Below are 17,500 nucleotides of genomic sequence, written 5' to 3'. Positions count from 1 at the left end.
CCATGTGGCTGGTAAGCAAGCTACTTACCACACAGCCACTCCTATGCCTATATATATATATATATACGATGGGCTTCTTTCATTTCCGTCTACCAAATACACTCACAAGGCTTTGGTCGGTCCGGGGCTATAGCAGAAGTCACTTGGCCAAGATGCCACGCAGAGGGACTGAACCTGGAACCATGTGGTTGGTTAGCAATCTACTTACCACACAGCCACTCCTGCCCCTTGTAAAACCAAGTACTTATTTTATCGGACTCTTTTGCCGAACTGCTAAGTGACGGGGACGTAAACGCACCAGCATCATCAGTTGTTAATCTATTTTCATATTTTTTTCTTTTGCAGTTGGTACGGAGACAGGCGTCTCCACCGCACCTGGGGTGTACCTCCGCGAGGACCCAATTTGTGGTACGCAGCTGGAAAACCAAAGTGAGCTAAGAGCTCCGACTGCCGATCAAGCTGCCTACTATCTCGATGCAGCGATTGCAGCGCGATCTACATCCGGTGAGTATGATGGAAAATAAATTCAATTTCTTCTCTTTTCAGATACAAAGTCCAATGACGGTGCCCCAGCATGGCCACAGCGAGTGAGCTGAAAGTAGATGAATAAAATAAAAATAAATAAACAAACATATATATATATATTTTTTTACTTGTTTCAGTCACTTGGCTGCGGCCATTCTGGAGCAGTACCGCCTTTTTTTACCTTTTTTTAGTCGAGCAAATCGACCCCGGGACTTATACTTTTGTAAGCCCAGTACTTATTCTATCGGTCTCTTTTTGCCGAACCGCTAAGTGACGGGGACGTAAACACACCAGCATCGGTTGTCAAGCAATGCTAGGGGGACAAACACAGACACACAAACATATACACACAAACACACACACATACATGTATATAAATACATATATACGACAGGCTTCTTTCAGTTTCCGTCTACACAGATATGTCTTCAACCATCTTAACCCCTGACGGAGAAACATCATCTTTCTCAATCAAAGCCAGAATACTGCTGGGAGACACACTCGCCCCATTTCTTTTCATCATTGTCATTGACTATGTGCTATGTATGTCAGTTGATACCATCTCTGGCAAGGGCTTTGAAATAAAACCTAGAAGAAGTTCCAGACACTCAGCTGAATACTTGACAGACACTGACTTTGCTGACGACATCGCTTTTATCAGTGATTCTATCTCCAATGCCCAGTCTCTTTTGCAATCTCTCGAACAAGCCTCAAATTGTGTAGGTCTTTACCTCAATGAGGCCAAGACTGAATATATAAACAAGTGCCTGTCCAACAGTGATTGCATCATCCATACTCTCAACAATGCGCCTTTAAATATGGTTTCTGATTACAAATATCTTGGATCATACATATCATCATCTGGAAAAGACTTTCTAACTAGAAAGGGTATGGCCTGGTCAGCCTGTAATGACATGCATAATATCTGGTCATCAAATCTAAGTAGAGACTTCAAACTTGAAATCTTCAAAGCCAAAGTCGAACCGATTCTACTCTATAGCTCAGAAACCTGGACCTTATCAAAGAAGCTTGAGAGGCGGTTGGATGGAACCTACACTCGCCTCCTTATGAGAGCTCAAAATCTCTCGTGGAAGCGTCATCCAACCAAAGTGCAAATATATGGGAAACTACCACCTGTGTCATCTCTTGTGAAAGGTAGGAGAGTCCAGTTTGCTGGAGATTGTTGTAGAGCTGAAAAAGAGGTAATTTCTACTCTTCTCCTCTGGAAGCCATCTACTCGCAATACCAGAGGGCACACACTCTCCTACCCTGATGTAATCTCCAGGGATACAGGCATCCAGCAACAGGACCTCCATAATGCCATGATGGACCGTGAAGTCTGGCGTAGCATGGCAAATTCCATTGTCTCAACCACGGTCGCGATACCAGAGGGCGCACACTCTCCTACCCTGATGTAATCTCCAGGGATACATGCATCCAGCAACAGGACCTCCGTAATGCCATGATGGACCGTGAAGTCTGGCGTAGCATGGCAAATTCCATTGTCTCAACCACGGTCGCGATACCAGAGGGCGCACACTCTCCTACCCTGATGTAATCTCCAGGGATACAGGCATCCAGCAACAGGACATCCGTAATGCCATGATGGACCGTGAAGTCTGGCGTAGCATGGCAAATTCCATTGTCTCAACCACGGTCGCGATACCAGAGGGCGCACACTCTCCTACCCTGATGTAATCTCCAGGGATACAGGCATCCAGCAACAGGACCTCCGTAATGCCATGATGGACCGTGAAGTCTGGCGTAGCATGGTAAATTCCATTGTCTCCACCACGGTCGAACAATGATGATAATCAGTGGTTAGAGCGGCTCCCAAAGGACTTGGTGAGTGATGCCAAGACACCCTCAGCCTTCTTGGCAATTTTAGCAATGTCTTTTGTCCAACACAAATCTCTGTCAACAATAATACCCAGGTCACATTCACAAGAAGACTTTTTGAGATTAGTTAGTTAGTTAATTTTTTGGCTCAAAAAGCAAAAAGCAAGGCCATGTAGGGGGACATGGAGTTATGTACAGTGTGGTGTTCATGTAAAGAGTTCAGGCCACTTGAGGTCAAGGGAGACTTTGAACCGAGCGGTCGTCGGAATCTTTACCATCTCATCCGGCAGCTTACTCCACAGGTCCGCAACCCGGACGGAGAAGGCCCTTTCCTTCGGTTGAGATGAAATCGTCGCAGATAGAGCTTTTCGGAGTGACCCCGCAGCCGACGCTCTGGAGCAGGAGTGAAGAACAGCTCTTTTGAGAGGTTATACTTTCCGCTTATGATGTTGTGAGCAAGAATGAGATCAACACGGCGTTGTCTAGGGGGACATGGAGTTATGTACAGGGTGGTGTTCATGTAAAGAGTTCAGGCCACTTGAGGTCAAGAGAGACTTTGCACCGAGCGGTCGTCGGCATCTTCACCATCTCGTCCGGCAGCTTATTCCACCGATCCGCAACCCGGACGGAGAAAGCCCCTCTCCTTCGGTTGAGATGAAATCGTCGCAGATAGAGCTTTTCGGAGTGACCCCGCAGCCGACGCTCTGGAGCAGGAGTGAAGAACAGCTCTTTCGAGAGGTTACACTTTCCGCTTATGATGTTGTGAGCAAGAATGAGATCACCACGGCGTCGTCGTTTTTCTAGAGAATAAAGGTCGAGCGTCTTCAGCCTTTCTTCATAAGACAAATGCTTGAGACCAAGAACCATGCGGGTAGCCAGCTTCTGGACTCTTTCGAGATGCTGTATGTCTTTGAGGAGATAAGGAGAAGAGGCTTGAATCCCGTACTCCAATATGGGTCTCACCAGCGTGACATAGAGTGGTAGGAATATGGCTGCTGTGAGCATTCCGAATGACCGTCGAATCAAAAACAGAACTCTGCATGCTTTGTTGGCAGCATGGATGCACTGGGCCGAAGGCGAAAAGGAAGAATCCACAAAGATACCCAGGTCCTTTATCTGGTCGGTCCTCTCCAGCAGCAGACGACCCGGCTCGAAATCAAGTTGAGTTGCAGGAGAAGAGCCAACAGGCAGATGACAGCACTTTGACACGTTCAGACACAGGTCCCATTCGTTGGACCATCTCCAAATTTGGTGGAGGCATCGACGAAGATCCTCTATATCTCTGCGAGGAACGACCAGTTTGACATCATCGGCAAATAGACGGGTGTGTTGCGTGAGGTCGTCGGGCAAGTCATTTATGAAGACTAAGAACAATAAGGGCCCAAGCACAAGGAGAAGAGGCTTGAATCCCGTACTCCAATATGGGTCTCACCAGCGTGACATAGAGCGGTAGGAATATGGCTGCTCTGAGCATTCCGAATGATCGTTGAATCGAGAACAGAACTCTGCGTGCTTTGTTGGCAGCATGGATGCACTGGGCCGAAGGCGAAAAGAAGGAATCCACCAAGATACCCAGGTCCATTTCTGTTATGGAGGGAGTATGTAGACGCTGGGTTTTTCCTCCCAAAATGCATGGTGGTACATGTCAATGAATTATTGGCCAGCCCTTAATGAGATAAGAAGCTAAGGGAATTAACTCAGGCGAAATAGATTTTTTTTAATATTTCAGCATTTAAATTGATATTTTTGTGACGTCAACTCTTTAGTTCAAGACAATATGTATTTTATTATTTTTTTTTTTTTTACTTGCTTCAGTCATTTGACTGTGGCCATGCTGGAGCACCGCCTTTAGTCGAGCAAATCAACCCTGGGACTTATTCTTTGTAAGCCCAGTACTTATTCTATCGGTCTCTTTTCTCTTTTACTCTTTTACTTGTTTCAGTCATTTGACTGCGGCCATGCTGGAGCACCGCCTTTAGTCGAGCAAATCGACCCCCGGGACTTATTCTTTGTAAGCCCAGTACTTATTCTATCGGTCTCTTTTGCCGAACAGCTAAGTGATGGGGACGTAAACACACCAGCATCGGTTGTCAAGCAATGCTAGGGGGACAAACACAGACACACAAACACACACACATACATGTATATAAATACATATATACGACAAGCTTCTTTCAGTTTCCGTCCACCAAATCCACTCACAAAGCTTTGGTCGGCCCGAGGCTATAGTAGAAGACACTTGATCAAGTTTCCACGCAGAGGGACTGAACCCGGAACCATGTGGTTGGTTAGCAAGCTACTTACCACACAGCCACTCCTACGCCTATATATATATACGACGGGCTTCTTTCAGTTTCCGTCTACCAAATCCATTCACAAGGCATTGATCGGCACTGTATACAATAATTTCATTATTATTATTATTATTATTATTATTATCATTATCATTATTATCATTATTATTATTATTATTATTATTATTATTATTATTATCATTATTATTATTATTATTATCCTTATTATTATCATTATTATTATTATTATTATTATTATTATCATTATCATTATTATTATTATTATCATTATCATTATCATTATTATTATTATTATTATCATTATATTATTATTATTATCCTTATTATTATCATTATTATTATTATTATCATTATTATTATCATCATTATCATTATCATTATATTATTATTATTATCATTATTATTATTATTATCCTTATTATTATCATTATTATTATTATTATTATTATTATTATTATTATCATTATCATTATCATTATTATTATTATTATTATTATTATCATTATTATTATTATTATTATCCTTATTATTATCATTATTATTATTATTATCATTATTATTATTATCATTATCATTATTATCATTATCATTATCATTATTATCATTATCATTATCATTATTATCATTATCATTAATATTATTATTATCATTATCATTATCATTATCATTTTCATTATTATCATTATCATTTTCATTATTATTATTATTATTATTATTAAATGCTTCCATGTCTTCAATTCTGATTTTTTTTTCTTTTACTTTCTTTCACAGATGAAGAAGAACTACGCCATTCTCATTTACTATTTACGTTACATGTTTACCAATATCGCGTGGAAAAGGCTAACAAATCTGGACTCCCCGGAGGTATTTCTATTTTTGTAGTTTTTTTATTATGTTCTGTTTTCCGATTTTGTTTGCAAGATTCGTTATATGAGTCCGTGTGTTGAAGCATATTTTGTTGTGTCTGGGGATATATATATGTATATATATATATATATATATATATTATATATATATATATATATAATATATATATATATATACCATATGTTACATTGTGGAAATCCACAACACCATCTCTTCGGTTATCTGGCTATTTGAAAACGCTATGAAAAAATACCGTTAAATAAAGGGAAATTACTCTGTTATAACTCTGCTTGCCTGCGTACTTATACATCGCTCGCATTTTTCGTCATAAAAATTATATAAAAATACATAAAAAATACATAAAAATATATAAAAATATGTAAATTGTTCTTGGGACATAACATAGAAAGCATGTTCTATCTGTTTTCTTTAGGGGACCAAAAACGTAACAGAAATTTAGTCACATGTGGGCATGATCCGAAAAGCTCTGTCCTTGTATTTAGACATGTAGTAGGGTCTAAGCTGCTTTTCCAGATAAGCCATCTCTCCATGTCGCATAGACCGCACCTTCCGCTGCCGTGCGGTCTATGCGACATGGAGAGATAGCTTATCTCTCGAGCGATAATGCGAGTTATATTATATTATTTTATTATATTTTATCATATTTTATTATATTCTTTTATGATATTTATTTTATGATATTTATTGTTGTAGTGGCAGGTGGCAGGAGTCGCTTACATTTTATCGATCTCGGAAGCTGCTCAAAATCGAAGGACCCGAATAACGTCTCACTAAGCATTTCGGCCCTTGGAAATGTTATATTGGCCCTTCTTAATGGACAACGACACATACCTCACAGGTAGGAAATATTTCACCTTATAATATTTATCCATTTATCTTACCTGTTTCAGATGTGTTATTTATCAATTTTATTTATCAAGGCGCAGGTGTATATAGGCGTAGGAGTGGCTGTGTGGTAAGTAGCTTGTTTACCAGCCACATGGTTCCGGGTTCAGTCCCACTGCATGGCACCTTGGGCAAGTGTCTTCTACTAAAGCCTCGGGCCGACCAAAGCCTTGTGAGTGGATTTGGTAGACGGAAACTGAAAGAAGCCTGTCGTATATATATATGTATATATATATATAGGCGTAGGAGTGGTTGTGTGGTAAGTAGCTTGCTTACCAACCACATGGTCCGGGTTCAGTCCCACTGCGTGGCATCTTGGGCGAGTGTCTTCTACTATAGCCTCGGGCCGACCAATGCCTTGTGAGTGGATTTGGTAGGCAGAAACTGAAAGAAGCCCATCGTATATATATATATATATATATAGGCATAGGAGTGGCTGTGTGGTAAGTAGCTTGCTAACCAACCACATGGTTCCGGATTCAGTCCTACTGCGTGGCACCTTGGGCAAGTGTCTTCAATTAAAGCCTCGGGCCGACCAAAGCCTTGTGAGTGGATTTGGTTGACGGAAACTGAAAGAAGCCCGTCGTATATATCTCTCTCTATATAAATGGCAGTTTGTCTGTGTGTCTGTCAGGTTGTACCCTCACCCTGACCACGGCTTTCAACCGATTCTGATGAAACTTGACTCACACATAGCCCAATGTCATAATTCAAAACTAACACAGCAAAAATTTTGAAAAGTTCCCCCAATTCTGAAAAAAATTGATTAATTCGACATGGGGTCGAGAATCAGAAACACAAACCACAGACTGTCTAGGGGACACAACTCGACGTTTTTAACTCTCAACTCCATCAATATCCAGCTACTTGAAGCTATTCCTGGTGATGTCCACGTCTACAAATCTATAGATAGGACAGCAGACCCCGCCGAGCTTGCCGATTATCCTGTTGAATTCCTGAATTCACTTGAACCGCCGGGCCTGCTGCCACACATCCTGAAGTTAAAAGTCGGTGCGCCCATTATGCTCATCAGGAATTTGGTTCCACCTAAACAGTACAACGGCACACGTCTGGTTGTGAAACATTTGCCACCACATTTAATAACGGCCACAATACTTACGGTTGTGGGAAGGGAGAGGACGTCTTCATTCCACGCATGCACCTTCAACCGTCGGGCGCTGACCTACCAATCCACTTCAGGCGTTCTCAGTTTCCTGTTAAACTCTGCTTCGCAATGTCTATCAATAAATCCCAAGGCCAAACGCTACAAGTCGCTGGGTTACAGTTGGGCGAACATTGCTTCGCCCACGGTCAACTCTACGTGGGATGTTCACGCGTTGGGAGTCGCAATGATGTTTTCATGTTTTCGTCCAAAGGGACAGCTAGGAACATCGTATACACAGAAGTATTCGAGTGAAGAGAAGACATTGCAACCTACACATGCGCCTTCATTCTCTGGAGGGAAAGGACTACATTGGGATTAGTCGTTGCCTACTAGGGGCTCTTACATGCCCAGGCAACGCCGGGCTATGCTGCTAGTATATATATATATTAAAAGACTCCGCCGGTTACGACGACGAGGGTCCCAGCTGATACGATCAACGGAACAGCTTGCTCGTGAAATTAACGTGCAAATGGCTGAGCATTCCACAGACACGTGTACCCTTAACGTAGTTCTCGGGGATAATCAGCGTGACACAGAGAGTGACAAGGCTGACCCTTTGAAATACAAGTACAACTCATTTTTGCCAGCTGAGTGGACTGGAGCAACGTGAAATAAAGTGTCTTGCTCAAGGACACAACGCGTCGCCGGGAATCGAACTCACAACCTTACGATCATGAGCCGAATGCCCTAACCACTAAGCCACGCGCCCTCTCTATATATATATATATGTGTACGTGTGTATGTGTGTGTGTGTTTGTGTATCTGTGTTTGTCCCCCTAGCATTGCTTGACAACCGATGCTGGTGTGTTTATGTCCCCGTCACTTAGCGGGTCGGCAAAAGAGACCGATAGAATAAGTACTGGGCTAACGAAGAATAAGTCCCGGGGTTGATTTGCTCGACTAAAGGCGGTGCTCCAGCATGGCCACTGTCAAATGACTGAAACAAGTAAAATAAAATAACGGAAACTGAAAGAAGCCCGTCGTATATATGTATATATATGTGTATGTGCGTGTGTGTGTCTGTGTTTGTCCCCCTAGCATTGCTTGACAACCGATGCTGGTGTGTTTATATCCCCGTCACTTAGCGGTTCGGCAAATGAGACCGATAGAATAAGTACTGGGCTTAGAAAAAGAATCAGTCCCGGGTTCGAGTTGGTCGATTAAAGGCGGTGCTCCAGCATGGCCACAGTCAAATGACTGAAACAAGTAACAGAGTACAAAAGAGAGTATATCATTTTGGTAGCTCTTTTTTAAATGGTGTATGAACTTATAAGACACATTATAAACTTCAGCAAGCATTTCTTTGGACAACCACTTGCCAGAAAGTTAAGCTTTGGTCTTGTAAGTCACTGGCTGATCTTTCCGTTAGAATTTTAGGCCAGAAATGCCTTTTCCAAATTGTCAAATTTGGCAATTAATGTCTTTTATTTAGAACTAGCAGCATAGCCCGGCTGTACCCGGTATGTACGAAACTTTGTCGATAAGCAATGCCCTTAACCTTTTTAGTACTCATTGAGCTGTTATTTTGCTTTTTATAAGCGTTAAAATGTGTACAATAAGATACAAATAAGATGATAATTTATCTTTGAAAGCAGTAGAAATATTGGATAAATTACCCTTACAAAGTGGTAATTTCAACAACGAGCCATAGTTCTTGAAAAATTTTGTCTATTTTGCAAGGGTAACTTAGACAACATTTCTACTGTTCCAACAGTATTCGAAGATAAATTATCATCTTATTGTATCTTAAAGATATATATAGGCGCAGGAGTGGCTGTGTGGTAAGTAGCTTGCTAACCAACCACATGGTTCCGGGTTCAGTCCCACTGCGTGGCATCTTGGGCATGTGTCTTCTGCTATAGCCCCGGGCCGACCAATGCCTTGTGAGTGGATTTGGTAGGCAGAAACTGAAAGAAGCCTTTTATATATATGTATATATATAGGCGCAGGATGGCTGTGTGGTAAGTAGCTTGCTAACCAACCACATGGTTCCGGGTTCAGTCCCACTGCGTGGCATCTTGGGCATGTGTCTTCTGCTATAGCCCCGGGCCGACCAATGCCTTGTGAGTGGATTTGGTAGACGGAAACTGAAAGAAGCCTGTCGTATATATGTATATATATATATATATATATATGTATGCGGGTGTGTTTGTGTGTCTGTGTTTGTTCCCCTAGCATTGCTTGACAACCGATGCTGGTGTGTTTACGTCCCCGTCACTTAGCGGTTCGGCAAAAAGAGACCGATAGAATAAGTACTGGGCTTACAAAAAGAATAAGTCCCGGGGTCGATTTGCTCGACTAAAGGCGGTGCTCCAGCATGGCCGCAGTCAAATGACTGAAACAAGTAAAAGAGAGTAAGAGTATACACTAGCAGCATAGCCCGGCGTTGCCCGGTATGTAAGAATCTTTGTCTATGAGCAATGCCCTTTACATTTTTAACCCTTTTTTGTACTCATTGAATCGTTATTTTGTAAAATGAAGCCTTAAAGGCATTAAGGCATTCAAGGCACCGTTCCCTTGCATGCATGAAGAAGTAGGGAAAATCGATGTGAACTTTCAAAAAATATCGCAAAAAAATCCGTTTGCTACGTGTGCCACATATGATGTAATTAACCGATTTTTTCAAGTAATAACGTATCCTATTGGAATCAAAAGGGCCATATAGCTCCTTGGTGCAGACATGATTCTCGCTGTGAATTTTTAAAAAATTCCTGCCAATTTATTAAAGATATTGTTGAAAATATGTCATCTTGAATTTGAACGCGATTTCCCAAAATGGCATGATTTTATCGAGTTTTTCTGATGGTAAGGTATTGCATGGAAAACTAACGTCAGAATTAAGTTTCTTAGGGTAACATTAAGCTTCACCATGAGTTTGGTGAAAATCGATTGCATGTTGCGAAAACTACAACGGAAAATGTGTTGCATATGATAAGCTTAGATTCTCGACCACATGTCGAATTTATCAATTTTTTTCAGAACTGGGGGAACTTTGCAAAATTTTCCCTGCGTTACTTTTGAATTATGACATTGGGCTATGTGTGTGTCAAGTTTCATGAGAATCGGTTGAAAGCCTTGGTCAGGGTGAGGGTTACAACCTGACAGACACACAGACAGACAAACTGCCTTTTATATGTATAGAGATCCTTGACCAGAAATGGCCTGAACTCTTTACATGAACACCACCCTGTACATAACTCCATGTCCCCCTACATGGCCTTGCTTTTAGCTTTTTGAGCCAAAAAATTAACTAACTAACTAACTAATATACTTAGAAGACAGGTTTGTCCTACATAAGTTTTTGCGGTTGCTTTGTTTTCAAATTGTTTGTGCACCCTTTTTATATTATAAACCACTAGCAGTATCGCCTGGCGTTGCTCGGGTTTGTAAGGGAAATAACTATATAAGCATTTTTAGGGATGTAAAGTATAATAGCCATCTCAATATGGCTAACCACAAAGAGGGGTGTTACTGTAGCTTTTTACGTTCTGAGATTTAATAATACATTTTTAGAGAGTTACTTCCCTTTTATAATAGCAAAAACAGGCTTAAAATGGGAAAAATGATGGTAAATTATTTTTAGATCGTTGATTCATCGTAGACATTTTTAGAGAGTTACTTCCCTTATATAATAGCGGAAAAATGCATTAAAATGGAAAATAAATGATGGTAAATTATTTTTAGATCGTTGATTCATCGTAGACATTTTTAGAGAGTTACTTCCCTTATATAATAGCGAAAAAATGCATTAAAATGGAAAATAAATGATGGTAAATCATTTTTAAAATCGTTGACTCATCGTAGATATTTTTAGAGAGTTACTCCTCTTATATAATAGCGAAAAAAATGCATTACAATGGAAAATAAATGATGGTAAATTATTTTAAAAATCGTTGATTCATCGAAGACATTTTTAGAGAGTTACTTCCCTTATATAATAACGAAAAAAATGCATTCACATGCAATAAAAATGATGGTAAATTTTTTTTTAAATCGTTGACTCATCGTAGACATTTTTAGAGCGTTACTTCTCTTATATAATAGCGAAAAAATGCATTAAAATGGAAAACAAATGATGGTAAATTATTTTTAAATCGTTGATTCATCGAAGACATTTTTAGAGAGTTTCTTCCCTTATATAATAGCGAAAAAAATGCATTCACATGGAATAAAAATGATGGTAAATTTTTTTTTAAATCGTTGACTCATCGTAGACATTTTTAGAGAGTTACTTCCCTTATATAATAGCGGAAAAATGCATTAAAATGGAAAATAAATGATGGTAAATTATTTTTAGATCGTTGATTCATCGTAGACATTTTTAGAGAGTTACTTCCCTTATATAATAGCGAAAAAAATGCATTAAAATGGAAAATAAATGATGGTAAATCATTTTTAAATCGTTGACTCATCGTAGATATTTTTAGAGAGTTACTCCTCTTATATAATAGCGAAAAAAATGCATTACAATGGAAAATAAATGATGGTAAATTATTTTTAAAAATCGTTGATTCATCGAAGACATTTTTAGAGAGTTACTTCCCTTATATAATAACGAAAAAAATGCATTCACATGCAATAAAAATGATGGTAAATTTTTTTTTAAATCGTTGACTCATCGTAGACATTTTTAGAGCGTTACTTCTCTTATATAATAGCGAAAAAATGCATTAAAATGGAAAACAAATGATGGTAAATTATTTTTAAAATCGTTGATTCATCGAAGACATTTTTAGAGAGTTTCTTCCCTTATATAATAGCGAAAAAAATGCATTCACATGGAATAAAAATGATGGTAAATTTTTTTTTAAATCGTTGACTCATCGTAGACATTTTTAGAGAGTTACTTCCCTTATATAATAGCGAAATAATGCATTAACATGGGAAAAAAATTATGGTAATTTTTTTTTTAAATCGTTGACTCATCGTAGACATTTTTAGAGAGTTACTTCCCTTATATAATAGCGAAATAATGCATTAACATGGGAAAAAAATGATGGTAAATTTTTTTTTAAATCGTTGACTCATCGTAGACATTTTTAGAGAGTTACTTCCCTTATATAATAGCGAAATAATGCATTAACATGGGAAAATAATTATGGTAAATTATTTTTAAAATCGTTGACTCATCGTAGACATTTTTAGAGAGTTACTTCTCTTATATAATAGCGAAAAAAATGCATTAGAATGGAAAACAAATGATGGTAAATTATTTTTAAAATCGTTGAATCATCGAAGACATTTTTAGAGAGTTACTTCCCTTATATAATAGCGAAAAAAATGCATTCACATGGAATAAAAATGATGGTAAATATTTTTTTAAATCGTTGACTCATCGTAGACATTTTTAGAGAGTTACTCCCCTTATATAATAGCGAAAAAAATGCATTAAAATGGAAAAAAATGATGGTAAATTTTTTTTTTAAGTTGTTGACACATCGTAGACATTTTTAGAGAGTTACTTCCCTTATATAATAGCGAAAAAATGCATTCACATGGAATAAAAATGATGGTAAATTTTTTTTTAAATCGTTGACTCATCGTAGACATTTTTAGAGAGTTACTTCCCTTATATAATAGCGAAAAAAATGCATTAAAATGGAAAAAATGATGGTAAATTTTTTTTTAAAAGTTGTTGACTCATCGTAGACATTTTTAGAGAGTTATTTCCCTTATATAATAGCGAAAAAATGCATTCACATGCAAAAAAAATTATAAATTTTTTTTTAATCGTTGACTCATCGTAGACATTTTTAGAGAGTTACTTCCCTTATATAATAGCGAAAATAATGCATTAAAATGGAAAAAATGATGGTAAATTTTTTTTTAAATCGTTGACGCATCGTAGACATTTTTAGAGAGTTACTTCCCTTATATAATAGCGAAAAAAATGCATTAAAATGGAAAAAATGATGGTAAATTTTTTTTTAAAAGTTGTTGACTCATCGTAGACATTTTTAGAGAGTTATTTCCCTTATATAATAGCGAAAAAATGCATTCACATGCAAAAAAAGTTATAAATTTTTTTTTTAATCGTTGACTCATCGTAGACATTTTTAGAGAGTTACTTCCCTTATATAATAGCGAAAAAAATGCATTAAAATGGAAAAAATGATGGTAAATTTTTTTTTTCAAGTTGTTGACTCATCGTAGACATTTTTAGAGAGTTACTTCCCTTATATAATAGCGAAATAATGCATAAACATGGGAAAAAAATTATGGTAAATTTTTTTAAATCGTTGACTCATCGTAGACATTTTTAGAGAGTTACTTCCCTTATATAATAGCGAATAAATGCATTAACATGGAAAAAAAATGATGGTAAATATTTTTTTAAATCGTTGACTCATCGTAGACATTTTTAGAGAGTTACTTCCCTTATATAATAGCGAAAAGAATGCATTAAAATGGGAAAAAATGATGGTAAATATTTTTTTAAATCGTTGACTCATCGTAGACATTTTTAGACAGTTACTTCCCTTATATAATAGCGAAAAAATGCATTCACATGGAATAAAAATGATGGTAAATTTTTTTTTAAATCGTAGACTCATCGTAGACATTTTTAGAGAGTTACTTCCCTTATATAATAGCGAAAAAAATGCATTCACATGGAATAAAAATGATGGTAAATTTTTTTTTAAATCGTTGACACATCGCAGACATTTTTAGAGAGTTACTTCCCTTATATAATAGCGAATAAATGCATTAACATGGAAAAAAAATGATGGTAAATATTTTTTTAAATCGTTGACTCATCGTAGACATTTTTAGAGAGTTACTTCCCTTATATAATAGCGAAAAAATGATGGTAAATTTTTTTTTAAATCGTAGACTCATCGTAGACATTTTTAGAGTGTTACTTCCCTTATATAATAGCAAAAAAATGCATTAAAATGGAAAAAATTATGGTAATTTGTTTTTTAAATTGTAGACACACAACTTCACTTTTATATATAAAGATTATTTCTATTCTTTACAGAGATGCCAAGATTGCAAGGCTGTTAAGAGATTCCCTCGGTAACGTGTCGTGCCGTACCTGTATGATAGCACACGTGTCAGCCACCACCGCACACTATAGTGAAACATTACAGGTGATCCAACTTGCCTCACGGATCCATCGTCTGCGCAGACGCAAAATAAAGGTAATTTGTGTTATTCTTCTACTCTCTCTCTTTCTCTTGTCATAGAGCGATTTTGCCCATTAGACGCCATCTTTTTACTCTTTTACTCTTTTACTTGTTTCAGTCATTTGACTGCGGCCATGCTGGAGCGCCGCCTTTAGTCGAGCAAATCGACCCCAGGACTTATTCTTTTGTAAGCCCAGTACTTATTCTATACGACGGGCTTCTTTCAGTTTCCGTCTTCCAAATCCACTCACAAGGCTTTGGTCGGCCCGAGGCTATAGCACAAGACACTTGCCCAAGGTGCCATGCAGTGGGACTGAACCCGGAACCATGTGGTTGGTTAGCAAGCTACTTACCACACAGCCACTCCTGTGCCTATATATATATATATATATACATATATACGACGGGCTTCTTTCAGTTTCCGTCTTCCAAATCCACTCACAAGGCATTGGTCGGCCCGAGGCTATAGTAGAAGACACTTGCCCAAGGTGCCACGCAGTGGGACTGAACCCGGAACCATGTGGTTGGTAAGCAAGCTACTTACCACACAGCCACTCCTACCCCTATATATATATATATATATATATATATATATACCAAATCCACTCACAAGTCTTTGGTGGGCCCGAGGCTATAGTAGAAGACACTTGCCCAAGGTACCATGCAGTGGGACTGAACCCGGAACAGGCTACTTACCACACAGCCACTCCTACACCTATATATATATATATAATATATATATATATATATATATATATATATTATATATATACCAAATCCACTCATAAAGGTTTTGGTCGGCCCTAGGCTATAGTAGAAGACACTTGCCCAAGGTGCCACACAGTGGGACTGAACCCGGAACCATGTAGTTGGTAAACAAGCTACTTACCACACAGCCTCTCCTGCACATATATATATACATTTATACGTCGGCTTCTTTCAGTTTCCGTCTACCAAATCCACTCACAAGGCTTTGGTCGGTCCGAGGCTATAGCACAAGACACTTGCCCAAGGTACCACGCTGTGGGACTGAACCCGGAACCATGTGATTGGTAAGCAAGCTACTTACCACACAGCCACTCCTACGCCTATATATACGATGGGCTTCTTTCAGTTTCCATCTACCAAATCCACTCACAAGGCGTTGGTCGGCCCGAGGCTATAGTAGAAGACACTTGCCCAAGGTGCCATGCAGTGGGACTGAACCCGCAACCATGTGGTTGGTAAGCAAGCTACTTACCACACAGCCACTCCTACGCCTATATATACGATGGGCTTCTTTCAGTTTCCATCTACCAAATCCACTCACAAGGCGTTGGTCGGCCCGTGGCTATAGCAGAAGACACTTACCCAAGATGCCACGCAGTGGGACTGAACCCAGATCCATGTGGTTGGTAAACAAGCTACTTACCACACAGCCACTCCTGCACCTTTTTGAAGTTTTTATCATTTTTTTTTTTATTCAAACTTGATTTTTCATTGTCTTTTGCAGTTTTCGAGCACAAGTTCTGAAGACAGTTCAACGGATGAATCGGGAAGGTTACGAAGACCTTTAAGAGGGTTTCGAATGGGAACCCTTAGAGAAGATTTTCTCTACTCATCGTCCCTATCCGACCCGGATTGCACTTCAGGGAGCGAACAGTCATGTGACACCGTGATATATATGGGTATCAATGGGCAGTCGTTAAGCGATCGGGAGCTTACAGACAACGAGGGCCCGCCAAAATCCCTGCCCTTGCTCCCTCGAACTAACCCACGCCTGCCACGTCGAACAAGCGGGTCCAGATCATCGGGAGATGAAGGATCCGCGTCCGACACCGGTAGGAAATTTTCCCCTGTGGATTCCGGCCGTGGTTCTGTCAACAAACTGTATTATAACCGGGAGCCGAGCCCTCAATCGCGAGTTCCCCTTATGTCACCCGTTACAACAGCTCCGAGTTCCTCACAAGACGGTCCTTGTCCGTCACTGGTGCCCTCTTCTTCTACCGGTTATCAAGTTGCCCGTAGGACAAATATCAAACAGAAGATGCCATTATCGAAATTTAAACCTGAAGGTGGGGTCAACGGTAGACATCAGATCAACAACGAAGGCCCAGAATTTCTGGAGCAATGGGTAGACGGGCCCGGCGCTGCTATCTACCCTGATAAAAAGAGTACGGAACTGTGGGTTGACGGTCCTCAGGCTTTTATGGTGAGGACCAGCAACGGATCTTCAAGGAAGCAGCCTCGGGGTATTAAAGAAACCGACGAGGCTTTTAGGGGTCGGGTCTGGGTTTCTAAGAGACGAAATGGAAATTTTTCTGATGGGGATGTCCAATCTTTACGAAATATCGCAATGCCAAAAGAGGATTGTGAGTCAGAGCGTTGGATAGATGGGCCTAGCAGTGGCGCGGATATGTCTACGAGTGACACACGGGTATCGAATATCAACCAAGCGAAGCACTTTGGGCCAAGTGGCAGAAAGAAATCCCCTTCGCAAACAAACCAGCCGTCCACGTCTAATCGCAGATCACCAGATAGAAGTATCGTTGTGCCACCGTCCTCAACGCTTCCTGCTCCTATCGACTCGAAGGTTTTACAGCAGCGAGGGGCCCCTAACGAGGGATCACGACCTGAAAGTACAGCCAGTGTTGATTCTATAAATGCTGAACCCTCAGATTCAAGGCCGGTGAGTTTCCATAGTAACGTACAGTCGACAGAGGATGATATTTCTGTGGAAGCCATCGGAAACAGCGTTGATAATTGCATCGAGG

At 39.4% G+C, this 17,500-nt stretch overlaps 1 protein-coding gene across 2 annotated transcripts in view; it reads left to right on the top strand.

Annotated features, from left to right (window-relative positions):
- Positions 1-17,500, top strand: part of LOC115222692 (kinesin-like protein KIF26B) — a 141,192-nt gene that overhangs the window by 87,716 nt on the left and 35,976 nt on the right. For both annotated transcript variants that reach the window (XM_029793012.2, XM_036511744.1), the window contains exons 4-8: positions 346-504; positions 5,451-5,543; positions 6,261-6,405; positions 14,600-14,762; positions 16,240-17,500. The exon at positions 16,240-17,500 is cut by the window's right edge and continues 2,331 nt beyond it. In XM_029793012.2, the coding sequence (XP_029648872.2) occupies positions 346-504; positions 5,451-5,543; positions 6,261-6,405; positions 14,600-14,762; positions 16,240-17,500 (1,821 nt within the window). The remainder of the gene's footprint in view (positions 1-345; positions 505-5,450; positions 5,544-6,260; positions 6,406-14,599; positions 14,763-16,239) is intronic.

Source organism: Octopus sinensis, linkage group LG20 (assembly GCF_006345805.1).
Source record: "Octopus sinensis linkage group LG20, ASM634580v1, whole genome shotgun sequence".
Taxonomy (NCBI): domain Eukaryota; kingdom Metazoa; phylum Mollusca; class Cephalopoda; order Octopoda; family Octopodidae; genus Octopus; species Octopus sinensis.
This window is presented reverse-complemented; position numbering and strand designations above follow the sequence as displayed.